Genomic DNA, 22,988 nt, shown 5'->3' with positions numbered 1-22,988 from the left:
GTAAGATCTTTAGATAGGAATTTTAAGCATCAAGAGGAATGGGGTCTGTTTTATTAATATGAGGATGGATATTGGGTCATAAATTTGCTATTTACATACCAATATGCAGAGCACAGGAAACAAGCTAGATGAAGTTAAAGACCTAATACAGGAAGGCAGATATAACAAAAGATTTGGTGGACTGAATCTCATGACTGATTTGTTCCATGCTAACAGGAGCAATAGAAAAAAAAAGAGACAACCTCTGTGATAAAATATTTATAGCTGCTCAGAAATTCAAAAAGATGAACTTGGCGTCACTGTTAAGAGTAACTGGATTACAAAGTGTGAGAACAAATGAAAAGTAGCATAGTTGTGGGTGTATGTTTTGGAGGAAAAAGTGGTTGGAGGTGACCTGCGATAATAGGAGGAGTAAACGAAGAGCCTGAGGCTCAGCATGACCCAACTCAGAGAAGTCAAACAAGTGAGACCTGAACTGTGAACAGCAGAAGTGAGAACTGGTCTAGATATGAGGTATCTCTTTCACATGTGTGTATACTGTATATGTGAAAGAGAAACTTTCAGGCCCCAATTCTACCTCACTAGTAATGAAGCATTTTATGAGGGTAGCCATTGTGATTCCTAAAATTCCAAGTATGTTTTCTCTAAAAAAAAATCTGACCAACTCCCCCCAAAAAGATGAGGTCTAGCTCAGTCTTCAGCTGATTCAGTGCTTTGTGCTTTTAAAAAAGGGCATAGTTCACTGATGAAATAAACAGAAATATAACAGTGAATACACAGGTAGTACTGGGGAATATTTTAATAACTTCTAAGGCATTGGGGAGTGGCAAAATTGGCATGTTACTCTAAAAATACTTAAGCAGGGTAGTTTAAACCATCAAAAATCAAGGTCACATATTTGGATGCAGAAAGTGAGGAAACTTGATATTCTGTTACACCCCTGGATCAGTAATTCATGGAATACCCTACAGGTAGTCCTTGTCTTACATCAGGTCATTTAGTGACCAATTGAAATTATAACAGAGACTGCAACAGGTAGTTATGACCCAGATCCAAACATGTCTGTTGCAGCATACTCCTATGCTCATTCATTTTTACGACCAACCATAGAGAAGCTGCAGTGTACCCCCCTACCTATTCCTCCCCTCCCATCCTGCCACACCAAGTCCCCACAGGGGCTGCTTTGCTACAAGACCAGATTCCACACTCCCCACCCCATCCCAGTCATCATTTGCTCATTTACCTTTCAAAGATATCCAGAGCTCAGGAAGTTGGTGTAGGGAAGGAGGACAGGCTGCTTCATTATTGGATCATATGAGGTAATTGGGGAGAAGAAATCCTGTCAGTTTTTCTTTCCTCACCAGACTCTTACCTTTATGCTAGTGCAGCTTAACATTGGGGAAGTTATGACTGTCTAGCGTGGAAAGAAAAACCAGCAGGACTTCTTCTCACTAGCACAGCTAGCGCTGGGAAGCTAAGGCTAGTGTTAGCAATGAGAAAAAAGCCTGCTCCCCCAGCATTAGCTATGTTAGCTTTATGCTAGCACAGCTAATACTGGGGGAGCTAAAGCTGTCTAGAAATCAATGTTTTAATAAGATTATCATATATGCTATCCTCAGCATACATTCTATGTATGGCCACTCTTCAAAACCAGCCCTACAAAGGAAACCTTACATAATTAAATAACCAAACCTATTATAACTAATGCATATGTTACCATGGCAAGATCTTATGTTTCCAAGAACAGAGGCATTAGACAGCTGAGCAAACATAAACCTGGCCAACTTAGCATCCAGGAGCAAAGTCAGATCATAGTTGACGTTATAACACTGAAGACAAGCTAAATTCTTATTTCTAGCTCAGCAATGCTACTGGAGAAGAACCCTCTACCTTATCTGGATTAAATTTTGATTTTTCAGCCTTTATTTAGACTATTAATATTCCTAGAGAAGAAAGTAAAACAGTTGTAGAGTATTGCAGGCCAAAACAACTAGAGTTTTTTCCTTGTGCCATTACTCTGCTGAAAACCTGATTATATTACCTTGTTGTTTGCATGTACACTGACAGTTATGCACTGGAGGCACATTCCTTGTGTGTCCAATCACACTTGGTCTATAAAATATTCTATTCTATTCTAAAAAGGATATCAGTTATGCTTAGTTAAAGAAGAAGTTTTTAAATTTAGCTGCTTCAGATAAATCATTTTGTATGATCTGGATTTAATAATTGTTAAAACGTGTTAATTCTAGTTAAAGAAAAGGAGAGAAATTTCCTTTGAGAAGGATCATGGCAAAAAATATTTAATATCAAGAGTTTCATGTAAAATATGGTGGATGCATTGCTGGAACACTTTAAATGTTCATATATTTCAAGGGTAGAAAATAGAAAACAAAACTTCAACTGCATTAGAAGAAACTGCATAACTGCGTTAATCAGCTGCACTGAGAGAGAAATGTTAATACACCCTGTCTTATAGCAATAGCAATAGCAGTAGACTTATATACCGCTTCATAGGCCTTTCAGGCCTCTCTAAGCGGTTTACAGAGAGTCAGCATATTGCCCCCAACAATCTGGGTCCTCATTTTACCCACCTCGAAAGGATGGAAGGCTGAGTCAACCCTGAGCCGGTGAGATTTGAACCGCTGACCTGCTGATCTAGCAGTAGCCTGCAGTGCTGCATTTAACCACTGCGCCACCTTGGCTCCACAGCAATGGGGGAATAAACCCCCCACCAATGTTTGGAACATTGTGTAGAGTACTGGCAACTGTACCTTAGGGTGGAATTGTACAAAATGAAAAGACACAAAAAATGACAACCATGGAGCCCTTTTGTAATTATGGCTGGTTAGCTTAGAATTAAAGAGGCAAATGTGAGATACAACAGAGGTATCATGAATGGCACAGATAATATGGAGAGAAAATAAAGTTAGAACCAGAGGAGTCTAATCAATTAAAGTTAAATGCAGGTAGAGTCACTCAGACTTAGTTAAACGTATAGAAACTATGCCAGTAGCTGTGATAATAGCAGTCAATTTGGATGGTTTTAGACAGGATCTCAACAAATTCATGAAACAGCAAGCTTCATAACTAAAATGTATGGTTGACCCTGCCTTCTGGATCATAGCATGCCTTAAATACTGGCTGCTGGGAAAGAGGCTAATAATACCTTCCCCCCACCCCCAGTCCAGACTTGTGAGTTTCCAAATGAATCTAATTTGCAAATACATCTAATCTAAGGATAACTATTGGTGGAACAACTCTGAGGACTTGTGGACCCCGCTGTCTCCAAAACCACATTCACCAATTTTAATTAATAATTACACTAAATGTAAATCTCCTTGGGCCCATTTGGAATATTTGTATATGACATCTTTAGCTAACTGAACTGTGTGGAATTACAAATATAATAGCTTTTATATATTTCCTGTTGCAATCATATTGACCCCAAAACTGTGGTTATTATTTCTGGTATGTTCATTTTTTCCTCATACTAAATTGAAGCTGTAGAGAAAACTAGATCACAAAATTGATAAAACACTTATGTTATTAGAAGTGACCTTTAAACCTTTAAGACAAAAAAGCTTACAATCAATCCTTATAATCATATTATCAATTTAATATATAAACTGTAAAGACTGACTGAAATAGGGAATTAGAGACCTCCATTTTGCCTAAACAATGAGAAAACATTTTAACCTTAATACCAAAACATCACTGGATCTTAGATGACTGCTTATACAACTAAAACAAGAGTTTGGACTTGCCCCATTGCATTTGTACGGAGAAAAGTAAATAAATTACTAGATTACTGAGGATGAAACCATAATACTACTTCATTATACAGTATTCATTATAGGATGTATATTCATGATAAGCTCTTTTATATAAATTTTATGTTGTAACTGCATCTTATTCCCTATTTTCCTTTTTTGACTATTTTTAATGTTTCATTTTCCCCACTTTGTTCTGCTTTATTAAATAAATGAAGCAAAATAAATCTCATTGAAACTCTATACTTCTTCATCCAAAACTATTTAAGATTTACCTTAATAAAGTTAAAATATTTTTAGCTAATAGTATTTTTGTGTCCTTATATAGTTCCTGCCTTCAACATGAAACATGAATAGTTACTAGGCTTTGCTTTACACAATGTTAAAGGCATACAAAACTGTGGTAAATATGCTTTTAAAATAATAATACTTACAAGTATCCAAAGGGACAGTACTTGTCACATACTATGGGTTTGCATTTCTTAGGCCGTGGGTGGCACTGACAGATCTTACAGTTATGGACATCTGTTTGGAAACCAAAGTCACAGTCCAAGGAACAATCTGACATGAGATTGGTACACCGCTCCTCCCCTGTGAAAGAACAAAGAAAGTTTAGTATAAAGAGACAATGATTATTTGTCTCAACAACTAAAGGCATATGGATACAGAATTCTCATCTTCCCCAGTCACCTACAATGGTAGGATTTCTACTATATTGTCTGATTATCTAAATTCCAGATTTTAAATATTCTCAAAGTGACTTATAATATAAAATATTCCATTATTCCATATCAACATAACATTTTCATGAAATGATACATCTATTTTAAGTAAATTTATGGACAAGGCAGTTAGGGTAATAAAATACATTAATGGGTTTTATTATAATATTGCCTTGCCCTTGTGCTTTTTCTTGATCATTCTTCTTTTCATTCAAAAGAAAGCTAAGGAATAAAAGGAAATAAACTTCTTAGTATTTGATACTAATGACTGGAAATTAACTTGTTAATTAGAAAGCTGACCACTACAATATTTTAAGGTAGCTCTATACTTTACCTGGCGCTGTCTAAGAAATCAAATGTTTTCAGTGTCTCATCTTTAAGGAGCTGAAAACTGCAAGTTATAGCTCTTGTATGTAAAGTTATTTACATGTCAATAATATAAACAATAATGTTTTATTATAGTTTAAATGTTCCTATGATAGCACTTTTAAAAAAACTTTATGTTTATGTAAAACAAAAGAGCGAAGTAGTCATATTCCTCAATATTATAAAAAGATAAACAATAACCTTCAATTATCAGAATAAAGGCCTGCATTGAGGATAGGCAAAAGGGGCCTGGAAGATGAGAGCCCAAAGGACAGAATTTTGAAACCATCTGGAAGCTCATACACGGGGCATTAGATAAGCAGTATAGAACTTTTTCTTCCCTGCAAAACTCAAAATGGACTAACTGATAGTAAAATGCAGCAGAATTGCATTAGTAGTAATCAGTATTCCTTCAAGCCTGAGGCCTGAAAGTGACAATCTTTCAAAAGCTCTCTTGGGTTTGAAAAGTGTCAGCTATAATTACATGTTAAAGTCTTCCACAATAACGTTAGCTATTATGATAGTATTGCGTTTGGTTTTTTTCTTCAAATGATCCAATGTGTTTTATAGCTTTTGTTCCAATATGTAAAACTGCTACGACAAATCATCTGTACTTCTTCAAGCATTTAAGAAGAATAATCTATGCTATAAACAGCTTGATTAGCCTATGTAACAGGGATAAGAAAATGTTTTGGATAGTAGACACCATCATGTTGATACTGATGCAAAATGAAAAACAGGATTTTAAAAAATACCTAAATAATAATGTTATACAATCCTAACAGAATTTGAGTTTCCAAATTTATTGATTAATAGCAGTTTTAATAGGCGGTAATAATGTTTTTTTTTTATCAATATGCCATTGGTGCAGTAGCTGAACTGCTTTGCATCAACACATCAAAACTTAAAAAATAACCTATATTTTTATATATGATTTAACAAAGAGGCACTCCATCTACTGAAAATAATAAAGGTATTCTGATGTTCTTGTTGCCCTACTGAAGCATGGCAAAATTGATATTTGGAAATGTTTTATTTTACAAAATGAAAAACAGGATTTTCCAATTAAAAAGACCAGTATTTTGCATGAGCCAACTGAATTTTGAGGAAAAACATCAATATGAAATTTAAGAATATTTTTTTTCAAACAAGATAACTGAACATAGTATTTGTACTTACTAGTTTTACACTGGCAAATGTGACAACCATTTTGATCCACTTTGAAGTCATAAATGCAGTCTGTCTCTTTTAGCGTACAGTTCACCAGAGGAGGACATGTAGGTGGACCTATTGTGATGTAGGTTGGCTCTAATGAAAAAGCGAACATATGGTTATAAATTACCAATGTTTGATACAGTGTATCATATTAAATTCTAAAAGTCACTAGTGGAAATGTGGGAGGGAGGCTAAGAAATGTGAAATATAAACAAGCAAAAAACAAACAAATGGCTTTGATATATAGACAATTCCTGTAAAAGCCTGAAACCATAATTCAAACTCAGATGTAGTTATCATAGGGGTTCTTTAAAACCATTGCTAATAATGGGAGACACAAGTTTTATGACTAAAGCTCTTTGCCAAAAAATGGCTGGCTTAACCAATTATGATAGTTCCTATCAAAATTGGACCAGTGCAATAGATTGTAAGAGAAGCTGCTTTGGAAAGTGGCTCAGAAGTTGCAAGTAATGTATTGGTAAAGTTGCTAATAGGGTTTAAAATGCTAGGAACATGTTATGCCTGTAGGCTGATTAGCAGTCTACTTCCAAATCAATTTACATGTTCATGTTCATTAATAAAAGCCCAACAGTGTTTAGGACTGAGACAGCTAAGAAATGCCCTTTACTTAAGCAGCAGTGTGGACATACTAAACTTACTTGTTTATCCATTTTTAAAATTTTGGTAAAGTTAGTTTTAGTTTGTTGTAAACTTTTAAGCTGCTACTATTGGTAGCTATATAAAGCTGTATTTTTTAAAACTTGCCCTTGTATTAGAATTATTTTTAATGAGTAGTATTTTTAAACAAACAAATCGTGTTATAAATTGCATTCCAGTATTCAAGTAACAGATTTATGAAATAAAGAGAATGCTTTATGTGCTAATTACAACCTAGAGGTAATTAAAATCCTTAAGAGTTTCTTAAAGAAAGGAACAGTGCAAGTTATTCATGAATAAAATCTCACTGACCCGATCAATGCTGAAAATTAAAGCTTTTGAATTAAATTAAATCTAACAAGAAGCTTTTTCAAACTGAAGTTAGAAAAGGAAGTGTATTAATAAAATCATTATCAATTAGACAAACTCTTCAATTTTGCTTCAGCATTCTTCTAATTATTGCAATAAATTATAGGAACAGTTTAACAATAAATATTTTTAATGAAGGCAAAAAATTTTTTTGTCCAATTGCTCAAAATTGCTTAGCATTGATGATTTATTGAACTCAGAAATGAAACAATTTAAAAGTTTGCAATCATATAAATAACCCCCATCTGGATATGTGATTATCTGCCATCTAGTCAGTGTTGATTCTCAGAAGGATAGATAGGTCTTCACTAGAATAATTTGTTCCTATCCTGGCACTTTAGATCTTAATGCACCCATTAACCAGTGAAATTAAGTCTCTCCACCGTGCTGGCAATCATCTTTTTCTCTTATCTTTTCTATAATTATGGACTCTTCAACAGAGCTGCATCTTTGCACAATGTGCCCACAGTATGATAACCTGTGCCTGGTCATTTGTGCCCTGTGAGAATTCTGATTGATTTGTTCTATAATCCATTTGTTTTCTTAGGTACCCATAATATTATGAAGAATCTTCTCCAATACCACAGTTCAAAAGCTTCAATACTCTGTCCAATTTCTTTAAAGTTAACCCTTTCTTCTAATGGTGTCATAAGAAAGATCATTGGGTGCATGGTTCCCATACATATATTGTTGCTTTGCAATATATTTTCCAAAACCTTCATAGTTACTTACTAGTGTTAACCATGGTATACCGTATTTTTCAGAGTATAAGATGCTCCGAAGTATAAGACCCACCTAGCTTTTAGAGAGAAAAATATGAAAAAAAATCTGCCTCTATTTCCCAGTAATTTGTCTCCTTGCAGCAAGCAGCAAACAGCCTGTTTCAATTTCAGCACAGCCTGATTAGCACAAGCAGCTGATTATTGGTTGGATCGGCCTCCCAACATCAGCTGTTTCAGGCTGCAGGGATTGCCATAGTCTATTGCTGTCTCTGTGTGTCTCATTTTCAGTGTCTGCATCCCATTTTCAGCCTCTATACGCCCCATTTGTGGCCTCCACACATCCCATTTTACGCCCATTCCGGGTGGCGGGGATCAGAATGGGCGGAAAATGGGATGCAGAGGCTGAAAATGAGGTGCACGGAGGTGGCAATAGGCAATGGCAATCCTTGCAACCCGAAACAGCTGATGGGCGGGAGGCCATCCAATATCTAAAACTAGCAATATTGTCTATTCTTAATATATGTGGTGGATAATGTGTAAATCCTAATCATATTACAATGCTCAGTAAACACCTTTGGTAGAATCTTTGAATTGTGAACATCATTGAAGGATATTATAACAATCTAACATGAAGCTATTAAAACATGTTATCGTTGTCCATGAAAGGTTGTAGATGGTAAATCAACCTGAGCTGAGACATTTTCAGTCACTGTAGCCCCCAAATTCCTGGCTCTGCACTATTCTGATGCAAACATTATTTATAAATATTAGTATTTTCTTTGTTGCTTGGTATTATTAGTCTGTTATTAATGCCACATCAACTATCTCACTTTGGAATGAACGGGTAGAGTTAGATGTCATCTTTATCCAAACACTGGGTAGCCCTACACAACAGTTTTTAACACTCATAGTGAATTTTCGTTACATTTTTATTTTAGCATTTTTCTTGCAATGAAGGAGAGAAAAGATTATGCAGCTGGAAATGTCTTTATATATGTCTTTTCCAAATGTACATATAACCTATGAGAAAATCAGTACTGAAAGTTTTTTTTCAGATGCCATTCTTATTCTATTTTATTATATAACATTATACAGTATATTATATAAAATTATATACGTATAATTTTGGGTTAAAATATGGTATTTAAAATATATTTTTATCTGAAAAACAATATTCATACTAATCTAATATCTATAAATTATCAATAAATGAACCATATATATTTAGCTCTTTGAAAGTTTCCCTCATCCACTGAGAGTGCTGTTTTTATTCACAAATATCTCCTGGTTTCCAATTACACTATTTTTCTAAAATTTGGAAAGATAACGATTAGATTTTCCCCTGAATAATGTCACAATGTCTATTCTACAAGGTAAGTTATTGGAGACTTTTTCTTTATAATATTTGAAATATTCTATAACTACTTCCATTATGTTCATTTTCCTTTTTTGCTAGTCTATCACTATCTTCTTCCATTCACAAAGATACCTCTTGAGATACAGCAATTTTATACGCATGCCTGAATCCTAATAAGCTGAGAAAGAGAACAAAAGAAATAATTTTATTTCCCACCCCCCACAAAAATGTAGCTTTTAAAACAAAACAAAACAAACACCCCCGCAGCTATTCTCACTTCACTGAACAAGACTCAACAAATAAAGCCAGCTACAGTCAGGCTTCTAGCTATTTGAATAGGCAAACAGTTAAGTTTGAAAAAGCCCATATGGTCATGTGATCTAGGTTAATCTTTCAGTGCTGTCCTTGACAAACTGCAGGAGAAAGCCTGAGTGAACAGAGGATGAGACAATAAACAGAAAATTACTTTCCATTGCTATACATTTTAGAAATGGAAGAATGTAAGAAAAATTGTATCCTTTAATATTAATATTAGATTTGTAATAAGCATTACATGTACAGACATACACACAAATTTATTAATGTGTTATTATAATATAATTATGAGAGACACCATTAAAATGATTTCCAAAGCCTAAAAAAGTCTAAATGGAAAAAATTCACTCACACTGCAGTACTTAATAATGTAAGTTAATGTTGCAATTTTATTTTAAAGTTATAGCTATTTTAAGATGATTAACATAACATTTCAAATAACTACTCATTTTTATAGTTTCAGGTTTCATTTAATAGTGAATTCTTTAATCCAGTGACTCATATCTGCTTCTGTAAATATTCAGCAATTTGATTTTTGAGTCAGAAAAGTATTTTAAATATGCCAAAAGTAAACTTTAATTTTTATTTCAACCCTTTCCTTCTTTAATTATGATTTGCTGAACAATTCTATCTGAGTAGGTCACAAAACATTTAATATTAAAGAGCCAAAGTGTTTGTAGTCTTCTCCATGAAAACTTATAATGTTGGTTTTCCAGTTTTCTCTCCTATTTTTTTTTTGCGGGGGGGGGGGACTAGTGATAACTAGTCCACTTTCAATCTAAAATTGAAATTGACAAATTTTCTTGCCTCATTAAACAGTGTATACACTATGTTTACAGAAAATCTTGAACGTTTTAGAGCTTGCATCTATTTGCAAGAATGGTGAAAAAAGTTACATCAAAAGAGTAGGTATAGAGTTCTAAGAGATCTAAAGGCATTCACAAGAAAGAGATTCAAATTCTTTATGCTTTCCTAGGATTTTTAGTAAACCAGGATGCTTTTTACGCAACTCAGGATGGCTAAATTCATTGCCTTGAGAGCATATAGTTTCTTTATATATACAAAATTCTTAGTCCAAAACCCTTCAAATAATTTGTCCAATCATCCAGATCATGCTGTGTGAAAAACAAGCATTAATCAGTAACCACCTCTAATTAATCTTGGCATTCATTTAGGCTTTTCAAACCGCATCATTTTTATTGCCTTTCACTGAATGGATTTCAGTTAAAACTATCTAATAACACTATATATTCCATGTGTTTAAACCTGCCAGCATATTTGATATTTATCATCAATTAGGTTTTGGTTGCCTTTTTAATTGCTAAGCATCTATATACATACTTTTAATATTATAAAAATACACAAAATCTCTTTTTCTCACACACCAAATGTTCAATGTGAAAACAGAATAAGTGTGAAGAAAAAGTTTTGTTTACTCATGATTTTTGCCGAGAGAGAGAGAAAATTTTCTGTTCCCTAAAATACAAAAGCCCTTAACACAAACTGAACTTTTCATCGATGCCTCACAAAACAATTTTCAGGAAAAAAAGACCAAGGTGAGGAATTTCTTCAGTTCTGCAATGTTTCTTCAGTTCTGAATAAAGGAGGCTGAACTTGTCCTCTGACTTGGTAAACTAGACAATTTAAATTCTGTTTCTAGACTGACCATAAAAAAAATCTAGAAGACCTAAGAGAAATACTGCAAAGCATTATGATAGAAGAAACTGTTATGGATAGGAACAGAGATCATCATATTTCAACGTAACCTATTGGGGAATATTCAAACAATGGCTGCATTCTCCCAAACAACATGTTCTCCTGATCATCATATATATTGGTCTGCTCAGTTTTATCAACTAAATAGAAAGAGACTTTTCTCATTCATTAGTAGAATATGTAGGAATTGGATTTTTACGGTTATTCAAAAACCCAGAGTTGGTAGGTGATTACATGACCTAGAGAGTTAAAGAATGAAATGTACACCCTGGATTGTTTACTATACCATGGGTTCCTTCTGAAACTTTTTTTAGAATTCCTGCAACTGTATGTAGGTGTCACCACATACCTATGCTGTGAAGGAGTAAGCATAGGTTGCAGACGGTTAGAAACAGGCAAATGTGCATACCTAAATCCCAACTGCGTGTTGTGTGGAGGTGTGCATCGTGCATGCTGATTGGTTGATCTGACAGCCTGTTCTATGGTTTGATGTTTGAGTGCCCCATAGCCAGAACATTAACATGTGCAGATGTATAAATGCAACAGCTATGCACTTATGCAAATGATAGACGTATACGTTCCCTGACGTGCAGTAATAGAGAAGTCTAATCCAGGCTTGAGAGACATATCTTTCACTTCATTTTAAATCCAATCTAAAATATTAAGTCCTCCTTCATTCCTTCAAGTCATCCAATATGAACAAAAGATTTTTAGTTGAGCTGAAGATTTCATTTCACATTAAATCATGGAGCAGGCAGCAACTACTGTTTGTTCAAAAAGCTTAGTACAAAACTTATCTATGTTTCCTCTGAACGTGCCTTTGTGAGCATAGCAACAAAAATATGTATTGTAAAATGAATGGGAAAGCAGAAATTTCATCTTTTATCAAGGTTCTTTCATGTATTGGTTTTCTTCTGGTTCATGTTTTTCTAGTTCTCTTTTCTGAAATTCCTGCGTCCCTACGCTCTACTTCATCAGCTGATTTTTCACTGGCTTCTTCTATCTTTGGCAACCTTGTTTCAGAACCTGATTCTTAACTAATACTGCACAGGAAAAGAATCTGGGTAATCTGTTTTGCATAATAAATGACTGTGACCAGAATTATTATTTGCAAGCTGTACAATTTGAACCTCTAAATCAAATGCAGCCTACAGTGCAAAGCATTCCTCAAGTTTCTTCTTTTACCCCCCACCCCACCCAAATCAGTAATCCAAAGCAAAACTTTGAAAGACCATTATATTGCCATTTGGCTTCACTGATTATAAATTTTGCAAGTTTGCAGTACAAATGTCACCAAAATTTTGGCTCTGAATTATCCTGGAAATCTCATCAATTTTCTCCTATACTCTATGGTAGGCTTTCTGGTGTTATATTAAGTATGGAAACTACAGTAATGTGTTTCCACTATAGGTACAAGTTTTAAGGGTATTTCTTTTATTCAGATAAGCAAAAAAGTCATACATAAACAGACATGTATTCATTTTTCAGACATCTGGAAAGTTATTAAGTGACTCCCACAGCCTTTTACATTCCCTAACAATTATTTCTGTTCATGAGAAGGAAAAGAACAGAAAGTTTTTGGCAGGGGAAGTCAAAAGTAATTTATATAATTTATGTTTATGAAGTAAAATATAATTATTAAGGGGTGCTTAAAATTAATAATATATTGTAAGACCAACCCTTAGCTGGTTTTGTGGTTTAAAATGGTAAATAGGCCAAATCCTAGTGTCTGTTCATTCTTCCAAAGTCATGAAAAGCAATTCTTGGTAGTGCAGCAGGATATACAACACAGTCAAAAGGTGGAATATATCCTTGTACAAGACATTATTTTTATAGAGGGTAACATTAAATGTAAGTTATAGTTGTAAATGTTTCTTTAACATTTCTAAAATATTTTTGCATTATTTAAAAATGAAGTCAAATGCCTCAAAATAAGCAGAAATATTTAGTTAACTCAATAGTTTGTTTGCCTCTGACAGAACTATCTTTAATGATCTTTTTAAACTTCCGTGCTCTTTGTGGAACATTGTCAATCTTCCAAAAAAAGTTAAATACTGCCTTCTGCGCTATAGAATATGCGTTTACTTAAGCTTCCTGGAAAAACATTCATATCATTCCAAGGGTGACTAAATGTTTTCCATCTTCATAGTTAGCATTCCAGACAGCTTTTCTTTTCCCTGAGTTCATTACATGAAAAATACCAGTTCCAAGTTCAGATGCAGAGAATTTCCTTCCTTGTGTCCAAATTCCTAATGCAGCAACCAAATATTTTAGAACTACATTGCTTAGCTTTATCTTTTAATTAAACTTTTACAGAATAAATAGAAGTATGGAGTTTACAAAATCATAAGAGGTCAAAAAAGGGTTCTGGAAACCTTTCTTAGAAAAAAAATATGAATATAGTAAATCTCTGAAGAAAGTTTAGTTGAACCCTGTTCTTTATTAAAAAGAAAGAGCCCATTCAGAATCCCAGTTTTTAATATGAAGGACAAAGCAGGTTTGCCATTCTCAAAAGGGATATATATCTTAAAACTACACTGCTGGATTCCAATCTCTACATTTGATTGCCTATAAGATTGTAAGACCATATGAATGAGCTACATCTCAAGTCACAATTTGCTATGAATTTCCCTTAAGCATTCAGGCAAGAAATCAAAGTAACAAGTTATGGGCAATGAGAAAGATTAGTCAGGGAAGGAGTTCTATGGTTAAAAGAATTGTAAAATACTCATGATCCATCACTAGTCTTCCATATACTGGGTTACTGAATAGCTGCAGAACAGCATTTCTGTCTGTAAGACTCAAGCATGGTTTTGAAAACTGAAATATGTATTTTCTGAAGCCTACAAAAAGGAAAATGTGGGGGATAAGTTAGAAAAAGTCTTATGTTCACTTTCAGAGTTTGTGAACACTTCTTAATAGTTTAACAATGAAGTTGTAAACAAGCCAATTTAGCCTTATTAGATACTTCTTATCTATCTATCATCTATCTATCTATCTATCTATCTATCTATCTATCTATCTATCTATCTATCTATCTATCTATCTATCTATCTATCTAAACGCAAAAACACTCACACCAGAATCATGAAATCTCCAGAACCATAAAGCCTACAAACTTGAAATTTGGCACGTATGTTCCTCTTGGCTTTTAGGTGCTCGGTAACTAAGGATTTTTCAAAATGACCATCAGAGCATTAGTATTCCATATATTATTATTAACATGCTCTGATGCTAAGGAGCTAGACGTTCTACTCCCCCTCCCCACCTGAAAATTTGAACATGGGCATGGCCAGCATGTGACTTATCTGACCTGCTGGCTGGGGGTTTGGAGAGGAGCCTGAAGGAGAGAAGGTGATAATATAGGTGGAGCTTTAATGGGGCAAACCTGAGGGAGAGGAGGTGATATGATAGATGGGGCTTTTGTGGGGCAAGCCTGAGGGAAAGAAGGGATAAAAGAGGAAAAGAGGCTTCTGTGGGGCAAGCCTGAGGGAGAGAAGGGGAAAGGAGAAGTCGATGGTAACTACTCATTAATTTTCAAGCTGTAAGTGTCGATTTATCAAGCCCGATCACATAGTTTTGTAGTGGAGCACAGGCATTCAGCTAGTCTATATATATAAAAGTGAAATACCACTCATGCATCATCATGAAATCTCCAGAACCATAAAGCCTACAAACTTAAAATTTGGCATGTATGTTCCTCTTGTTTTCTAGGTGCTTGCTAAGAAAGATTTTTTTTGAAATGACCATCAGATCTTTAGTATTTCTTATATTATTATTATTAGCATACTCTAATGGTAAGGAGTTAGAAGTTCTACTCCCCCTCCCCACCTCCGGCGACTGCAGCTAGTCCAGAATGCAGCCGCGCGAGTGATAGTGGGCGCACCGCGGTTCGCCCACGTTACACCTGTCCTCCGCGAGCTGCACTGGCTACCTGTTGGTCTCCGGGTGCGCTTCAGGGTACTGATGACCACCTTTAAAGCACTCCATGGTAGTGGATCTGAGTACTTGAGAGACCGCCTTCTGCCGATTACTTCCCTAAATCGACCAATTAGATCGCACAGACTGGGCCTCCTCCGAATCCCATCTACCAGTCAATGCCGACTGGCGACCACACGGAGGAGAGCCTTTTCTGTTGCTGCTCCGACCCTGTGGAACGAGCTCCCCATGGAGATCCGTACCCTCACCACTATCCAGACCTTCCGCGCAGCCCTCAAGATCTGGCTCTCCCAGCAGGCCTGGGGATAGGCTTCCAATTCACCCGCCCGAGTGTTTGATTGTTGAATGAAAGTTGTGTTTTACTATTTTTTCTTTGTTCACATATTGTTTTGTTTTTGACCTTGCACCCCCCCCCCCCTGTGGTTGTAAGCCGCCCTGAGTCCCCTCAGGGAAAAGGGCGGCATATAAATCCCAATAAACTACAAACTACAAACTCCCCAAAGGGAGAGAAGAGGATAACATAGAAGAGGCTTCTGTGGAGCAAGCCTGAAGGAGAGAAGGGGATAAGATAGCTGGGGTTTCTGTGGAGAAAACCTGAGGGAGAGAAAGTGATAAGATAGGTGGGGTCTCTGTGGGGTAAGCCTGAGGGAGAGAAGGGGATAGGAGAGGATCAATGGGGCCAAAGGGGATAGGAGAAGCTTCTGTGGGACATACCTGAGGGAAAGAAGGGGAGAGGGGAGGTCGATGGTAACTACTCATTAATTTTCAAGCTGTAAGTGTCGATTTATCAAGCCCGATCACATAGTTTTGTAGTGGAGCACAGGCATTCAGCTAGTCTATATATATAGACCATCGGGAGGCCGATGGTAACTACTCATTAATGTTCAAGCTTTAACTGTCAATTTATCTAGCCTGATCACATGGTTCTGTAGTGAAGCACGAGTACCCAACCCGACTAGTATCTAAGATCCAAAAGACCTACTATAGATAATCCTTGATTTACAGCAGCAATTGAGAAAGGAATTTCCATTGGTAAAAACCACATCACTTAATAATGACAATCCCTGCAAGCCTGGTTGCCATTGTCCAGAGCTGCTTGATACTGAAATGGGCAGCATATAAATCTCTCAATCTCTCTCTCTCTCTCTCTCTCACACACACACACACACTCCCCTGGTGTTTAGGTAAAGCAATTTCCTGCTGACTTCCCACAACCAAAGTCAGTGGGGAAGCCAGCGGGAAATAGAAAATCCCAGGTAAGTGGATGGAGAAGGTCTTAAGGGGGTATAGGAGAGGTGTGTGAGTAATTGGGGAGGGTTGGAGATGGTGTGAGAGGGCAGTCCTGAATAGTGTGCAGGGGAATGTGTATGGCACTGTGGAGATCGGGAAAGGTATAGGAGATGCACCTGACACAGGGTACACAAGGCAAGAAAAGTTGTAAATGGTGATTACGTGATTGCAAGGCATTTGTTAACCAGTCATAAGGGTGAACACTTTGCCAAGCAGCCAGACTGTGATCACATGATTGTAGAAGGTACTGAGATGGCTGCCATTCTGAGAACCAAACATAATCAGGACCGCTGTATGTTTGAATGGTTTCTGAAGATATAGTTGTAGCTTGAGCGCTACAAATAAGGCAGGAGGAAGACAGAGCTGCTATCTGATTATATCTGACTGACCCACATGACAATGTATTATCATCACCCATTCCATGAAAGCTGTAGATCAAAATGAAAAAAAGTTTGAATAATAAAATTAAAGTGGGTCTGAAACTCTACCAAGTGAGAAAAAATGACTATATAGTGAAAACTGGCACAAAGAAATGCTCTGTAAATCTGTAAATTAATTACAGATGTAGAGATTTTTCAAAGAATGTCATGTCTCCCCCCTTTGTTTTGCAGATAATACGGCAGCAGCCTGTATTATCTAATGTCTAATGCAGTCATACAAAACCTTACTCTGCTCCAAAACAAGTTCTATTCATTGCAGTTAAAGCTGATGGCACACGTTCTTCTGTTATTAGATAAGGGAAGGGCTTTTGTTATGTTTTTAAAAATAGGAACACTATAATCAAAGCTATCCATCCTTCCCCACAAAAAGACAGATAATTAATTTTTTTCATGTCTGACCTTCACACATTGGGCAACATTCTCCTGGAACCTTTACAGGGTTCAAGCAACTTTGTCCACAGGCTGTGGCCACACAATGGGACTCTCCATTGATGCACTGACAGAAAGTACAATCATCTTCCCTCCAGCGGTCACCATGCGCTTGAATCTGACTATTAGCATAACATCCTGCAGGGTTGCTAATTGGAGAAATGGAATCTGAAAGCAAACAAGCAAATTAAACAAAGCTTAAATAGTTTAATCCAGCTACAATGATTAATGAATATTCCATATTCGTAACAATGGGTTGAAGTTCTCAGAATTCATCAACTCAAGGCTATGTACAGGCAGTTGTTGACTTACAACAGTTCGTTTAGTGACCATTCGAAATTAGAATGGAACTGAAAAAAAAGTGACTTATGACCGTTTTCCACACTTACAACCATTGCAACATTCCCATGGTCACAATGTCAAAATTCAGGCGCTTGGAACTGATTCATATTTATCACAGTTGCAGTGTCCTGGGGTCACCTTTTGGGAACTTATGACAAGCAAAGTCAATAGGGAAGCCAGATTCACTTAACAACTGTGTCACTAACTTAACAACTGCAATGATAACCTTAACAACTGGGGCAAAAGTCACTTAATAAAAGTCTCAATTGGACTCAATTGTGATCGTAAATTGACAGCTACCTGTACTTTAAAGCTGTCAAAAAAACTTCTTCTGAATGCTATGACAATTAATTATTTGTAGTACCTAACGTGATGTAGTCTATTTTCATAGGAAAATAACAGAAATATGATTTTATTGGAAATGTGTTTTGAGCAAAGGAGATTATATCAAATTACAATTAACCTTGCACTATTAATCAGAGTTGTGCATAATGACAATAGTGCATATACATTTACATATACCGTATTTTTTGGAGTATAAGAGACACCTTTTTTCCTCAAAAAAGAGGCTGAAAATCTTGGTGCATCTTATATATTGAATACAGCATTTTTTGCCTCCACGCCCCTTCATCAAAATGGCGAGGCATAGCCTTATGGAGACTTTCATAGAGCTCCTGGGGGCTGGGAGGGCAGAAAAGAGCAAAAAACGGGCCGTTTTTTGGTCCCCACAGCCCTCAGCAGCACTTATAAGCCTCCATAAGGCTATGCATGCAAAAAATGTTGCAAAAAACAGGCCTTTTTTGCTCACTGCCCCCCCGCCCCGGAGCACTCTGCAAGCCCCCCCCAAGGCTATTCATGCCTTTTTTTAAAAAACAAAACAGACCCGTTTTAGTGAAAAACAGGTTGTTTTGGGGAGGTTTGCAGAGTGCAAAAACTTTTATTCTCCCTTTTGGAAAGCTGATTGATGAGAATTAATCAATTGCCAGCAGAAATACCGATCTATTTATTGTATTTCTCTCTCTCTCTATTTCTCTCTCTCTATCCCTCTACCTACCTACACACACACACACACACACTCCCTACCTACCAACTGTATTTCTCTCTCTCTCTCTCTCTCTCCCTTTACCTACCTACCTACTTACCTACCTACCTACCTATTCTCTTTCCCTATCTATATACTGTATTTCTCTATCTCCATTTCTCTCTCTCTACCCCCCTACCTACCTACCCACACACAAACACTCTCACTACCTACCATATTTCTCTATCTCTATTTCTCCCTCTCTATCCCTTTACCTACCTACCTACCTACCTACCTACCTACTCCCTCCTTCCCTCCTGTATTTCTCTTTCTCCCTCTCTATCTATATCCCTTTACCTACCTACCTACCTACCTACCTACCTACCTACCTACCTACCTACCTACTTACTGTCTCTCTCCCTACTTATCTACTGTATTTCGGTCTCTCTCTCTATTTCTCTCTCTCTATCCCTCTATTCTCTCTCTCTATCCCTCTACCTACCTACCCCCCTCTCTCTCCCTTTATCTACCTATCTACTTAACTAATCTCTTTCTCTCTCTCCCTACCTACCTCTGTTTTCTCTCTCTTTCTCTCCCTCTCTATCACTCTACCTACCTACCTACTTTTTTTAAAAAATTGCCTCTTCAAAACCTTGGTGCGTCTTATACTCTGATGCATCTTATACTCTGAAAAATACTGTAAATGTATTAAATATATAAATAACCAAACTCATTTAAGTTGGATCAATGTCAAGTTTCTTTCATATCAACTTTTAACTATTGCTATAAAATATTATATTTAGCTTTTAATGTTCATCAATTCCTGAAGCCAAGCGACAAAAGAAATTACCTTCGCATACTGGACAGCACTCTCCTTCGGGTACATAGTATCTATCGCAGTGTAGCTCGCCACATTGTGCGGAGAAACAAATAGATACACCACCTTGGCATTGACAAAACCGACAAGTGTCCATTCGGAACATGTCTCCATCATTATATTCCACGCTATTAAATATACACGCTGGCTTCACTTCTAAAAATAGCAAAAAAGGAAAAGGTATTTTTCATGGAGATGTTGCACAACATTAAACACTAGAAGGCTTTGTTCCTGAAATTGAGTTTTGTGCAATTAGCTAGTCTTAATTCAGACAAGAATCAGTATATCTGTTAAACTGGATTTTTGGTTTCAGAGATTCTGGGGTATTTTCCATTTAAATATATAACAACAACTAACCGATGTTGATTATATCCAATTCTTTCTCAGAGCATCTTCATTGTATAAGAAAAAGATTTTATGGCACTTGTAGTGCTTGTAAAGGAATGGATGATCAATAGTAATTAATAAATCTATGAATTTTGCTATGCTTTTTTTTCCCCAGGAAGGGAAAGGTTTATTGAAAAATCTATCATTGGCTGTATTTACACATCAGAGTATGCCATAAAGTACAGTATGCATAGTACAATAGCATATCTTGCAAAGCCTAAATCATACAACTATTATCACAAAAATATTTCCAACTGGCCAGGAAACAGAAATACAACAGGTACCACATTCCTTGCCTTCTTTATTAATAATTAATAGTCGGAAGTAGACATTCAGTGTAATTGACTAACTTTCCCTACTTATATTTTCTATAATGAAAGGTGAGGGTAATGGAAATCTGTGCCATTATTTCTCCAAATTTAGCTTGATGATAGAGGGGAATACACAAGAGTGGCCTGAACAGTTCAGCTGTTAAACTCGAGCAGGTTTGAGGATCTCAAGAAGGTCAGCTAACTGTAATATTTATTTTTATTGTGTTTTTGCCCTCAGGTGTAGAGCATGGTCCTCTTTGGATGACGACTATTACTTTTATATTTTTATGCAATGAGATTGGGAACTGATCTTACAAGTTATAACATTATTAGACTCATAATTTCTAAGGTAACATGAACAGCCAGGCTTGTACACACCTTGCCTTCATATCAAATACAGCATAAAATCTTTAATTGTGCAAATAGACTTTTTTCTTTAAGGGTCATAAGGACAAGACAAATATAGTTGCAGGAAAAATGTCAAAATATGGTAACATACTACCTATTGTTTCCCACAATTCAAAGACAGAAGAATACATATAACGGTTGCCTATGGTCCCAGCATTACAATACCCATTTTTTTTATCATTTCATAAATACTGGTTGTAATCCAATTAGAGGCTCTGATTGACAATATTATACAAACTACAAATAAATGATCAAAAAAGGACAAAGTATTTAGTAGTACCAGAATACAATGGAAAATGCACAGCTTGAGCTTGTTGTACCATCAGTTTGCTTTCTTAGATTAGTACTGCAATTTTGTTTAAAAAACATTCCTATTAGAACTAGTTACAGCAAAAAATAGGAAAAGAAATTTAAATAAACTTGCTATTTACAGGTGTTACATCTGTTCTATAGTCAAATATCATACCAATGGAATTACTATTAATTAATAAAAAATCCTGGACTATAACTGATTTCTTTACTATCATTTCTTTAACTGCTTTCTTTACTATTATTATTACACCAAGAAATTACAGAGATACTTCTGGGGCAGCTTTAAAAGAGTCAGACAAAAAACACTGCATCGGTTCATCTATAGCTATCTACTTCTTTGTATAGTTATATTAATGCTTATGTGCTTTGAAAAAATTATGCAGCATTTTGAATAGTATTTTAAATATTGTATGATTTAACAATAGTCAGTGTAGTATGCTTTAATTTTTTCTCTTCTGAAGTCTTATACTCAAGACAGCCTTTATTATAATATATATTATTATATAAAAGTAAAAAGTTTATGTTGTAATATGATTATTTTCTACTGTGCTAAAAAGAGCTGGAAGCCAAAACTTTCTTTTTCCCTTTCTACTCCACATTTTCTCATATCCCCTTTTCCCTCCCCTAATTTCCCACTATTTTTATTTTCCTGTGTATATTATATTCCAATAAAGTAATAGTTTTTGATACAAATAAAAAAGACAGCTTTGAGGTGATTAGTTAGCATAATGCTTTTAAAAATGTAAGATGTTTCAGTTTATAATCTAGAACTAATTGCTTGCATAAATTATATTTGCATCTAATGAATGTTATTAATAATTGATTAAATGATTTTAAATTACTTTTAAAATTTAAATACCTTTTATGGATTTAAAGATATTCAGTATTGATGCTTGTACAGTTTATAATTTCATTGATGATGACTGTGATGATGTGCCTTCAAGTCACAGTCTTGTGGTTTCTAGCCTGGTGTCTTAACTACTAACCCAAACTGACGCTATAATTTCATTAATATTGGAATAATTTTCTTTGCCCAGGATTACCGATAAGATTACCATAAATCCAATTTTACTTGCTATTCACCATGCTATACTGACATAAAGGATGAGCATTTGCAAAAGCATTTTGGGTCTTAATAGTAATTTTACATAGCAACTCCATTTTGCGGATAATAAATTCTATTAAAATGTGATGTCACTATTTCTACTTATTCACATTATCATTTTAATTAATTTCACAATAAACTATTTTCTCTACAGCAAGAGGCATTAAGTGGGAATGTTGGGAGACCTTCACATGCATATGTTCTCATTTTCTGATAAGCCCATTTTGGAATGATTATTCAAATGGTCCTTTTTTATCGACTGCCTCATTCAGCAACCATTCAAAGTTACACTGGTGTAAAAAAAAGAGTTGTGACTAATCTTTGCATTCATGACCACTAGAATGTCCCATGGTCATGATTGCTATTTGTTTGCTTTGCAACTGGCTGACACAAACAGTTAAATGGAGAAGGTGAGAATAAAATCACAAGTTATAGCCATGTGATGTTTCACTTAATGACTGAATTCAAAATGAGGCTTTAAGACTATTGTGATTATGTGATTTTCCACCTGGCAACTTGGCACTTAGCAACAGATTTGCTGTTTTCAAATGTGATCTGTAAGCAAAGATTACCTGTACATTCAAATGGGACTGCTTGCCCCCCATCAGTGGCAAATCAGAAAGTATATGGGCATGTGCACAGTGTGTGCGTATAAATATGTATGTACAAACAGAAACACAGGTATCAAAACAAAGACAAAACAATTTCTGATTTCTGCTCTCTTCAGCTACTGTGGAGTAGAATGCACTATATGGAACTCTTTAGCTAAAGCTTTGTAGTTTGAAAATACATTTATATTTTTTAGCCACTTTGATAAATACATATTAAGTGATTACTGACATCTACTAAGACAAAACTTGTCTGAAATACTGTTTAATATTTTAAAACGATCTCTTCCTAAGAAAGAGGCAGAGGTGA

General features: G+C 35.6%; 1 protein-coding gene across 2 annotated transcripts in view; it reads right to left on the bottom strand.

The window, feature by feature from the left end:
- Nucleotides 1-22,988, bottom strand: part of CRIM1 (cysteine rich transmembrane BMP regulator 1) — a 137,246-nt gene that overhangs the window by 20,182 nt on the left and 94,076 nt on the right. For both annotated transcript variants that reach the window (XM_032215339.1, XM_032215341.1), the window contains 4 exons: nt 19,521-19,703; nt 17,278-17,475; nt 6,038-6,166; nt 4,205-4,361 (listed from right to left, as the gene is read on the bottom strand). In XM_032215339.1, coding sequence (XP_032071230.1) covers nt 4,205-4,361; nt 6,038-6,166; nt 17,278-17,475; nt 19,521-19,703 — 667 coding nt within the window. The remainder of the gene's footprint in view (nt 1-4,204; nt 4,362-6,037; nt 6,167-17,277; nt 17,476-19,520; nt 19,704-22,988) is intronic.

The sequence above is a fragment of the Thamnophis elegans genome, chromosome 4 (assembly GCF_009769535.1).
Source record: "Thamnophis elegans isolate rThaEle1 chromosome 4, rThaEle1.pri, whole genome shotgun sequence".
NCBI classification, from domain to species: domain Eukaryota; kingdom Metazoa; phylum Chordata; class Lepidosauria; order Squamata; family Colubridae; genus Thamnophis; species Thamnophis elegans.
Note: the sequence above shows the minus strand (reverse complement) of the source record. Positions and strands in the feature narration are given on the sequence as shown.